This window comes from Macaca thibetana, chromosome 11 (assembly GCF_024542745.1).
Source record: "Macaca thibetana thibetana isolate TM-01 chromosome 11, ASM2454274v1, whole genome shotgun sequence".
In the NCBI taxonomy this organism is placed as follows: Eukaryota; Metazoa; Chordata; class Mammalia; order Primates; family Cercopithecidae; genus Macaca; species Macaca thibetana.
The window spans coordinates 64,444,245-64,456,266 of NC_065588.1; the positions used below are offsets into that span (position 1 = coordinate 64,444,245).

A 12,022-nucleotide genomic window follows, 5' to 3' on the forward strand; every position below is an offset into this window, starting at 1 on the left:
TTAGTAGCCTTTAATGAACAAACTAGTTTAAAGGTCAGTGGAAGATAGGCAAATATTTGTATGCCTACAGTTCTTTAAAACCTCATGATAATGTAGGATCTTTAACAAACTTATTGTGAACCAATGATTTGCAAATGCACTTTTGACCAAATTATCACTTTAGAAGAGATTGTTCACTTGTTTTCTAATCAATAAGCATGAATATTCTGTATATTTTAGCTTCAGTACTTTCTATGTATTATGTAAAAATTTTACGTAACGTAGTTGTAAAATCCGTATTTTTAGAAACTTAAATTTATCATGATTTGCAAGATAAACAGTAAGACAACAGAACATGTCCTGTGAGTGAAGAAATACAGTAAAAAAGTTTTGTGTTAAATTTCTGTAAATGAGTCTGCCTTGGAAATTCTTTGTCCTACATTTGTGTGAAAATATCATAGACTTGGCTCCATTCCATTCTGACAGCTGCAAAACAAGTATATCTTTTCATTAACCTGTTATGAGTAGAATTCTTCTAAAAGATAATTATTTGTTCCATGTAATAACTTTCTGGAGAAGCCAAACACACTTGATCAATTTTTATTTCAAAATGTCTTCCGAGTTTTAATTCTCCATTATACAGGTAATTTTTCAAAATCTAGACATTATTCAAAAGTAAGCCAAAGTCCTTACACAAATAGAATACACTCAAAGATCAAAAATATACATATCTTTCAGCCAACTTTGTTACATAAGAAAAATATATACAGCTGGTGTTTTCAAAGTACAATTATCTTAACACTGCAAACACGAATAGAAGGAACTAAAATAAAAAGAAACACTACAGCAAAGGTTAAAGGAACAACAAATTCATTTTACAACATCATCAATTATAAAGATACATATATCAAATCTTAGGGAAATACATACTTCACACTGGGATCTTAACTTTTACTTCACTTTGTTTATCTTTTTGGAATATTCTCTGGATAGGTGAAAATCTATCCATGACACCTATTACAAAAGTTACAACATGTAAAGAATTCAATAATCTATGTCTTTGTACTCTGGGATAGATGTAAAAAGAATTCGTTAAAAGTTAAATTTGTATAAGCCTATGTTAAAAATTTCCAAGTAAACCGTTCTATTGGAAATTAAATATTTCAAACTAGAAAATGTTAGGAAAAATTTCAAACACTCAAAATTTTAACACAGTAAGCAATGAAGAAAAATTATGCCAATGTTTCCTTAGATAAAGGCAACTCAACTAGGTTTATGTTTTACCCCAGAAATCCTCCTTCCTTTTCTTAGCTCGTGCCAGAGTCTGAAAAGCCCGGAGACTAGAAGCTGCAGAGCGAGCAGAAATCTCAGACAATCTGTCCTCATCTGCAATGAAAAAAATCCCAAGATTATATTCAGTGTCAAAAATATCTATTAAATAAATATGTTTTATATAACAGAAAATTAAAAGCATCAAACTGTGTATCAATGTCAAGTCAGTCAGGAAAAAAAAAGCAATCTACTGAAATGTAAGATATTAATATTCTCCTGATACCTGACAGTAGTTTTACAGGTTTATCATGAATAGAAATCAAACCTTTTAATGTTAAAATTTAACATTAAATTTTTTTCCTTCCTGAAATCCTGTCATTAACAAAGCACATGGCCTATGATTTCAGTATTACTTGAAAATAATTCATTATAATACCGTTTTATCCTACTTTAAAAAGCACAGCTATTCAGATCAAAAAGCTTTTCTAAACTTTTTAAAAACAAAATGCCATACCTTAACATGGTATTTACATCACATTTCTAAAATAATCTCACTAAATGTAGAAATAATGTTTGACTTTAATATGCTACCCTTCATTAGTACTGAAATTCCTCATTCTGAGTAAGCAAGTGTTTTATAAGGTTATATATAGACACTATTCTTCCATTAGAAAGAAAACAGGACTGGATTCAAAGTTGCCAGACATTTGCATTTCAAAACATACAACTTGATTTCTAGCACAATGAATTATAACAAAAAGTCCTAAACCTGCTAAACGCAGTCTTTAATATATGACACAGAGTATGAAATTTAAATTTACTTCCAATTCAAAATTTATAAGTTCAATAATTCCATACTACTTAGGATGAATTAAAATAGTGATTCAATTATTCATATTGAATTCAAGTTCCTCCTGCCACTATTATAAGCAAATAAATGTCAGAATAAAAACTACAAAAGGCCAAGCGTGGTGGCTCATGTCTGTAATCCCAGCACTTTGGGAGGCCAAGGCAGGCGATCACGAGGTCAGGAGTTTGAGACCATCCTGGCCAACATGGTGAAACCCCATCTCTAGTAAAAATACAAAAATTAGCCGCGTGTGGTGACAGGTGCCTGTAATCCCAGCTACTTGGGAGGGCTGAGGCAGGAGAATTGCTTGAACCTGGGAGGCAGAGTGAGCCGAGATTGCGCCATGCACTCCAGCCTGGCGACAGAGCGAGACTCTGTCTCAAAAACAAAACAAAACAAAACTACAAAGAAGAAAAATGTCAATTTTCTCTAATCATGTATTTGTTTGACCATTGAAAATTGACAAAAATATATAAGCTTTTTTTTTTTTTTTGAGATGGAGTCTCGCTCTGTCGCCCAGGCTGGAGTGCAGCGGCGCGATCTCGCTCATCGCAAGCTCCACCTCCTGGGTTCACACCATTCTCCTGCCTCAGCCTCCCAAGTAGCTGGGACTACAGGCGCCCGCCACCACGCCCGGCTAATTTTTTTGTATTTTTTAGTAGAGACAGGGTTTCACCATGTTAGCCAGGATGGTCTTGATCTCCTGACCTCGTGATCTACCCGCCTCAGCCTCCCAAGGCATTTTTTTAAAAGATGGATGTAACGCTACGCCAAATTCCTGAGCCCCCAGCTAGACAAGGTGGAAAAAGAGAAAGAACACTGACCTCAGCTGTGACGCTGGGCACAATCTCTTATTATGTTTGCCCTAGAACAATATTTTACCAGTTTACTCTCAGCTTATTCATTTGTAAATGGGGGTAATTTCACCCCCTCTCCCGCACAGGGTTTCAAGGATCTAAGGAAAAATCTGTGGAAGTACTTCATAAGCTGTATCATAGACTAGAACTCAAACTTTTATGTTATGTGACTATTGAAATACCTTCATCATTAAAGGCTTCATGCTGAGGTAACTGCGAATTGTTCATCCTTGCTTTTCCCACTTAAAAAAAAAAGGCAGAAGAAATTATCCTTCAAAAGCCACTGAACAGCTTATCTCAATTATATTCTACACTGTTAGCAAAAGTAGGCTGTCAGAAATTTTATTAATTTTCAAACCTACATGTGAGTAAAGGTTGAAGAAATTACCATAAAAGGGCCATTCATAATTCATAATGCACTTAGCAAGCATGTAAACAAACTATGGATAACTTCCTAATATTCTTTCCAATGATAATATTGATCTATTCTAACTTTAAAGAAATGTAGTAGGCTTCTGATTAGAGATGGTAAATTAAATACACACATTTACAAGAACAACAAACTCATAGGACAAAGAGAATGGGAGCAAATAAGACACAAAGAAACTTTTTGGAACACGGAAAGCAAATGGAAGGGCAGTGAGTGTATGTATAACTATACCCAAGTAAGTGGAATTTTAAGCCAGCAGAAGAGTGAAACCAAGAACAACCAACTTGTTCCCCGATGGCTCTGGGTTTGGGAGTATTGAGTACCACTGAAAGTTGGAGTGAAGGGAAGACTGAACTAGGAAACTGACTAAAAATCCTTTTACAAAAATAGTTAATATGCTAGGTCCTCCTTTAAACTTGCACAGCTGGGTAGTTCCCTCTTTCTCAAAAGAGACATGGAAGATTCGTCTCTAAAAGTTTACCAGAGCTACTTTGACTGAAGAATACCAGGTTCAACTGTGGGCAGGGGTACTATAGTCAAAACAGGCATTATATGTATCATTTACCTCTTCAAAGAGATAAAACATTCATGAAATAAGAATGGGATGCTGTATAAAAGGAATATGCAATGTTTAAAAAATTCTTAGAAATTAAAAAAAGTAAAAATCTTTTTAAAAAACTAACAGATGGCACGTGGAGAGTCAAAGAGCAGACCCAGTTAACCCATCCCCTGCCTGGCTGTACCCCTCCACAGCTTAACACAAAGGACATAAACTTTGGGGAGTTTTATAACCCTGCCCAGGTGTGAGAAGCCAGAATACCTCCCCTGGGCAACATAGGGCAAGCTCAAATACCACTGCTACTACTGCAGCTGGTGCTCTTTCGCAAGCAGCACCTCCTGTTTAGAGGCCAACTGACACAGTCCATTATACCATCTCTAGGTAGAATAATGCTGTGCCCAGAATGGAGAAAACCAGGGCCTGACCTCAGCTATCACCACTGCCTGTAACACCCTAGCTAACCAGTGGTCCTGAATCCGTCTACATGACAAGTTCACTACTATTATAACCAACATGCAAAAAAGCCAGCACCCTAAGCCTACCTACAACCAAGGAATCTCAGGAGTTCCAGATCTTTCCACTGTGGGAAGTTTCTTTCAGCAGAGACACAACTACACTGCTAGGCTCAGTAGGGAGTCTACCCCATCACCCCAACAGTCAGACAGCCTTAGTGCTCATGAAGGGTCTTGGAGAAGGGGTCTTCTTTCCCCTTGTCCACCACTGCAGACACAGCTGGGGCTTCTCCCACAGGACTCGGTATTGGGTATGCCTATAGACAGCCTTCCTGGAACACTTTAGGGTGACTGCTTGCCTACAGGAGAAGCACTCCCCAGATGCAGGTTTGCATGAGAGGCAGAGTCACAATTCCTATCCACTTGGAACATCAACATTCCTACAGACAAAAAGAGGTGCCTGTCTGATCTGAATAGCTGGGACACTGGGACATGAATGAGGCTACGAGGTGGATAGCTTTCCTGCTGGCCTGGCAGGGAAGCTGAGGTGGCTCTCACCCTTCAGCCTGATAAGACCTCCTTGCATCTGAGTGCTCCACCAGCCACCTTCGTCAAGGCTAGGACCTGTGCCCACCAGTGGGTATTGCATTCACCCACCTGCCTTAGCTACAATAAGTTCCTACCCAGGGACACCTCCCCTAATGGCCTGAAGCCTGAACTATCAACTCAGTAAAGAAAATACTGGAGAAAAATTAAATAAATAAAGAAGTACAAACCACAGGGGAATGAGATAAGCTTCAAGAGATCTCCGCCATTCCAGCCCCACAGAAGACAGTGAACTCGCCGACACACTGAGTACACAGCTACTACAACCAGCATCTGAGGAAGCCATCATACAAAGACTCTCTATAACCAAAGAACTTATAAAGACTCTTCACCCGTAAAAGCACCAAGAACCAAATTAAACTATAACAAATTATAATCATTAAAGTCACATTCTTAAGAGGGGAAAAAATTTTTTTAAAAACACACATAGTCAAATAAAAAATAAATTTGAGGACAATTACAATAGTGCACCCAAAAAAGGAACCAGAAAGTAATTCTAGTAATATGACAAAACAGGGTTCTGTAGTACCCTCAAAAGATCACACTGGCTCTCCAGTAATTGATTCAAACCAAGATGAAATCTTTGAAATACCAGATAACAAATTCAGAAGGCTGATTATTAAGCTACCCAAGGAGCTACCAGAGAAGGGTGAAAACCAACATAAATAAATTTTTTAAAAGTCAGGATATGAATGAAAAATTTTCCAGAGAGATATCATAAAGAAAACCCAATCAGAACATTTGAAAATAAAAAACACACTTAGAGAAATACAAAATGCAGTGGAAAGTTTCAAAAATAGACTAGAACAAGTAGAAGATAGCTACATGCCAGGTCCAAGGGGGAAAAAAAGCAGAAAAAATTATTTCAGAGCTCAAAGACAGGGCTTTCAAATTAACCCAATCAAACAAAAATAAAGAAAAAAGAATCAAATGAAATGAACAAAGTCTCCAGGAAATATGGGATTATGTAAACAACCAAACTTAAGAATAAATGGTGATACTGAGGGAGAAGAAAAGGCTAAAAGTTTGGAAAATTCATTTGAGAGAATAATTGAGGACAATTTCCCTGGCCTTGCTAGAGATTTAAATATCCAAATACAAGAAGCTCAATGAACTCTTAGGAACTTCACTGCAAAAAGATCACCACCAACGCACATATTTATCAGGTTATCTAAAGTCAACATGAAGGAAATCATTCTAACAGTTGTGAGGCAAAAAGCATCAGGCAACTTACAAAAGAAAAACTATCAGACTAACAACAGACTTCTCAGCAGAAACCTTACAAGGCAGAAGGCATTGGGGTCCTATCTTTAGCCTCCTTAAACAGAATACCTATCAGTCAAGAATTTTGTTAGTTTAGCAAAACTAAGTTTCATAAATGAAGGAGAAATAAAGTATTTTTCAGACAAACAAATGCTGAGGAAATTGTCACTACCGGACCAGCACTACAAGAAATGCTAAGCAGGAGTTCTAAATTTTGTAACAAAAGCTTGACATGCAACAAAACAGAACCTCCTGAAAGCTTAAAACTCACAGGGCCTATAAAACAATACAACGGAAAAAACAAAGTATCTAAGTAACAACTAACATAGTGAATAGAACAGTACCTCACATCTCAGTATTAACATGAACGTAAATGGCCTAAATGCTCCACTTAAAAGATATGGAATGGCAGAATGGATTAAAAAGCACAAACCAAATATCTAACGCACAAAGATTCATATAAACTCAAGGTAAAGGGGTAGGAAAAGATATTCCATGCAAATGGAAACCAAAAGCAAGCAGGAGTCTTATATCAGGCAAAACAGACTTTAAAGCAACAACTATCTAAAAAAAGACAAAGGTCATCATATAACGATAAAAAGGTCAATCCTATAAGAAGATATTACAGTCAGTCCTAAATTTATATGCACCTAACACTGAAGTTCCCACATTCATAAAACAATTACTACTAGACCTAAGAAATGAAGTAGACAGCAACATAATAATAGAGAGGGACTTCAATACTCCACTGACAGCACTAGACAGATCATTAAGATAGAAAGTCAACAAAGAAACAATGGACTTAAATAGTGTAGAACAAATGGACTTAACAGATATTTACAAAACATTCTACCCAACAATTGTAGAATATACATTCTTCTCATCATTTCACATGGAACATTTTCCAAAATAGACCACATGACAGGCCACAAAACAAGCCTCAATAAATTTAAGAAAATCATACCAACTATCTTCTCAGACCAGAGTGGAATGAAACTAGAAATCAACTCCAAAAGGAACCCTCAAAACTATACAAATACATGGAAATTAAATAATCTGCTCTTGAATGATTTGGGGGTTAACAATGAAATCAAGATGGAAATTCAAAAATTCTTTGAAATGAATAACAGTGACACAAGTTATCAAAACCTCTGGGATACAGCAAAAGCAATGCTAAGTGGAAAGTTTATAGCATTAAATGCCTACCTTAAAAAGTCTAAAAGAGCATAAACTGACAACCTAGTATCACACCTCAAGGAACTAGAGAAACAGGAACAAACACCATGAAATACTAATCCACCATTAAAAGGAATGGAATAATGTCTTTTGCAGCAATTAAGATGGAGGTGGAGGTCATTATTCTAAATGAAGTAACTCAGGAATGAAAAACTAAATACTGCATGTTCTCACTTATAAGTGGGAGCTAAGCTATAAGGACACAAAGACATAGAAAGTGATATAACAGACTGTGGGGACTTGGGGTGGGGGGAGGGATAAAAGTCTACATATTGGGTACAGTGTACACTGCTTGGGTAACAGTTGCATTAAAATCCAGAATTCACCACTACAGAATACATCCATGTAACCAAAACTACCTGTACCCCAAAAGCAATTGAAATAAAAATTTTTTAAAGCAGAAAAGATAGAAGATAAAAATTAGTAACCTTTCAAATTTAAAGACAGAGATGGAAAATAGGAGAGGTAAGATAAAAAATAAAATCATGTCCAATATCTGAATAGAAGCCCTAGAAAGAGGAAACAGAGAAAAGAGAGAATTTTTTTTTTTTTTTTTTTTTTTTTGCTTCCCAGACTTAAGCAATTCTCATGCCTCAGCCTCCCAAGGAGCTGGAATTACAGGCATGCACCATGACACCCAGCTAATTTTTTTGTAGTAGAGACAGGGTTTCATCATGTGGCCCAGGCTGGTCTTAAATTCCTGGCCTCAAGTGATCCGCCTGCCTCGGCTTCCCAAAGCGCCGGGATTACAAACGTTAGCCACTGTGTCTGGCCAGGAGAGGAAATTTTTGACTGAATAATTCAAGAAAATGTTCCAGAAGTAAGAATTTTCCAGATTGAAAGGTCTATGGAGTACCAGAAAAATGATTTAAAAAAAAATACTCTCTCAGAGGCACATCACAAAATTTCAGAACATTAGATATGAAGAGAAGATCTCAAAAGCTGCCAGAAAGAAAACACCACATATAGAAAATCTGGAATAAAAGCAGCATCTGACTTCTTAACATTAACGATGACAGCTAGAAAAGAGCTGAGCAATGCCTACTAAAACTGAAGGAAAGTCATTTCTGACCGTGAATTCTACACCCAGGCAACATTTGGCAATGTCTGGAGACATTTTTGGTTGTCACATCCAGAGAAGAGGTGCTACGGGCATCTATCTAGTGGATTCCCTCTGTGTATGAATAAGAACTTGAGAGATATCTCACACATATACAACAGCAAAAAGTGAACTTAGGTGCAGCACAATTGGTCCCAAAGAGGGATTTTTCCTATTTAAAGAAATCTTATTAATACATTAACCAAAAATACTAAATAACTGATTTATTAATATAAAGTGCATTCTTAGCCTTTGTACCTATCAGTATAACATTTTATTTTAAAAGACAAAAAATTGAAACCAAAATAATTACCATTGTGCTGAAACTCTGGATCTCTAAGAGAGCCCTGAATTCGACGAGAGGGATGCCAGTAGGATGGAACATGCGGTGGAGAAGGCGACTGTCCAGGGGGATTTGTTGGGTATTCTGGAATTTTTGAAACTGGAAGAGTTGCCTCGGTAAATCTGGGGATATTGTCTTCGGAATCTTCCCGCAAAGGCAGAGGATCAACTGTTTTTATACCAGCAGCTGGAGAAGTCAGTAGGGATACAGCACGACTTTCTTTCTAAACGACAAAAAAGAAAAAAAAAAAAAAAGATGCCTATGTGTAGATATGTAAATAAATAAGCCAAACATTTAAATGCAAAAAAATATAACCAAAAAGCAGAAGGAAAAATATGAGAGAATTTATGCAACCTCTATATGGGGAAAATATGATACAGACGAACAGACTTGGCTATATAAACAAAATACGTAGACGTTTTATAAATTAAAAGAAAAACGCAGAACTTGGAAAAATATACAACTTTTATGATTGACAATGAATTATCATTGCTACATAAGTATTTCTTTAAAAGCAGCAAGAAAAATATAAACCCAATTAAAAGTAGAAAAAGGGTATGAATAAGCAATTCATATACTGTACACACAAATCACAAACAACAAAACGTATTCTACCTTACTAAATATCAACTATGAAATGAAAGCATTCAGATATTAATTTTTCACGTACCAAATTTCAAAAATTAATTTTTAAAAGAACAATGATACCACAGCTGACAAGGACGTAGAGAAATTGGCAATCTCATAGACTGCTATTGGGAGTACAATCTTTCTGGGGGGACTGGCAAAACATAGCAGAAGCCTTACAATTTTGTGTTCTTTGACTACACAATAATACTTGGGGAGTAGTCACAAACACAAACTAATATAAAGAAAAATGTAGCTATGGATGGATTTCTTTACAGTATTTCTTCAAACAGATTAAGAAATAACAATAGAAATCTGAATAAAAATTAGATTTTGACAATAAGCATCCGGTTTTTAAAAACTATGGTGTAACTATAGATTGCACATCTCCATAAAAATAAGATTATGAATATTTCATGATGTGAAAATATGTTCACAACAGCACTAAAAATAGATTATAAAACCTTTCTACAGTATGATAAATAAATAACCAAATATTCTAACACATATATACCTAAATACCTCAAAAATTTAACAGTGGATGTCCCTGAACAGTACATTGAGATACTTACCTACTTTTTTAGTTTGGTCAGTATTTGCTGTTTTCCACAATGACTATGTATCACTGTCCTAAAAGTCACTAACAATTTTACTTTTTAAAAAAAGGCAGCTAGCTGGACACAATGGCTCACACCTGTAATCCTAGCAATTTGGGAGGCCAAGGTGGGAGGATCATTTCAGGCCAGGAGTTCAAGATCAGCCTGGCCAACAGGGTGAAACCCATCTCTACTAAGAATACAAAAATTAGCCAGGTGTGGTGGTGCACACCTGTAATCCCAGATACTTGGGTGGCTGAGGCACAAGAATTGCTTGAGCTGGTGAGGCAGAGATTGCAGTGAGCCATGATCGCATCACTGTATTAAACAGAGAGAGACTGTCTCAAAAAATAAAATAAAAATAGTCCAGATGCAGTGGCTCATGCCTGTAATCCTAGCACTTTGGGAGGCCGAGATGGGAGGATCACTTTAGGCCAGGAGTTTAAGACAAGCCTGGTTAACATAGCAAGACCCCATCTCTATTTATTTAAAAAAAAAAAAAAAAATTAAATTAAATTAAAAGCAAAAGAAGGCAAACCAGTAAAATCAAATACAGTTCCAAACTTTCCTGATTATTTCTTGTAATTGTTGCCTTCACTTATTATCTTTGATTCTATCAATGTAACATTCAAAACATTGCTTTCTAAACTTAGATATCGTTGTCTGTGATTGTAGAGCTTATTGCTTCAAAGTGGCCTAGGGGCTGCTGGTCTCAACTAATAAACATTTCAAATCAATATCTAGGATAAAACCACAAATCTTCCACTTGCTTTCTTTTTCAAACAAGTATCACTTAGGACAATACAAATAATTCCAAAGAGAAATTATTCTTTTTTTTTTTCCTTTTTCTATATATATGAACAAAATTTGTGATCTTTGTCAAATTGGTTTTACGATTGCTGAAAATACCTGAAAGAAACCTGTAAAATAAAAGACATGGGGTTCCCAGGTTTAACATAACTGATTCTGTGATCTGTTTTTGAGCCTAAAGCCTCAAAAGGCCAATAGGTCTCACGGCTGTACTCAGCCCTGTGTACGGCAGTTCTCCACTGAGGAGCCACAGTGATTGGATTTACCCTGTGAAACATATCCTATTTGCTTTGTTGCTTCTGATATTCCAGAGGTTTCCCAGTGACATTAGAGTAACATCCAAGAGAATAAACCCCACTTGATAGTGATGAATTATCTTTTTGATGTGCTGCTGGATTCAGTTTGATTGGATTTTGTTGAGGATTTTTGTGTCTACGTTCATCAGGAATATTGGTCTAGTTTTCTTTTTTTGTTGTTGTTGTGGCCTTGCCAGATTTTGTTATCAAGATGATACTGGTTTCATAGAATGTGTTAAGGAGAAATCCTTTCTCCTTGATTTTGGGGAATAGTTTTAGCACATAAACAGAATTAAAAACAAAAACCATATGATCATCTCAATACATGTGGAAAAAGCATTTGACAAAGTCCAATATCCCTTCATGATAAAAATCCTCAACAAACTAGGCAATGAAGGAACATACCTCTCAAAATAATAAGAGCCATCTATGACAAACCCACAGCCAGTATCATACTAAATAGGCAAAAGCTGGAAGCATCCCCCCTAAGAAGAAGACAAGGATGCCCACTCTCACCACCTCTACTCAACATAGTACTGAAAGTCCTACCCAGAGCAATCGGGCAATAAAAAGAAACAAAAGGCATCTAAATAGAAAAAGAGGAAGTCAAATTATCTCTGTTCACTCACGATATGATTCTAAACCTAAAAAACCCTAACAATCCCTCCAAAAGACCTGATAAATGACTTCAGTAAAGTTGCAGGATACAAAAATTAACGTGCAAAAATCAGTAGCATTTCTACACAC

General features: G+C 36.2%; 1 protein-coding gene across 6 annotated transcripts in view; it reads right to left on the bottom strand.

Annotated features, from left to right (window-relative positions):
* Positions 1 to 565: 565 nt before the first annotated feature.
* The window catches only part of MDM1 (Mdm1 nuclear protein), a 62,730-nt gene continuing 51,273 nt past the window's right edge, over positions 566 to 12,022 (bottom strand). For 5 of the 6 annotated variants that reach the window (XM_050748592.1, XM_050748596.1, XM_050748594.1 and 2 more), the window contains 3 exons: positions 8,917 to 9,169; positions 3,141 to 3,200; positions 566 to 1,365 (listed from right to left, as the gene is read on the bottom strand). In XM_050748592.1, the coding sequence (XP_050604549.1) occupies positions 1,253 to 1,365; positions 3,141 to 3,200; positions 8,917 to 9,169 (426 nt within the window). In that variant the 3' untranslated portion in view covers positions 566 to 1,252. The remainder of the gene's footprint in view (positions 1,366 to 3,140; positions 3,201 to 8,916; positions 9,170 to 12,022) is intronic. The other variant, XM_050748595.1, reaches the window with a different exon arrangement.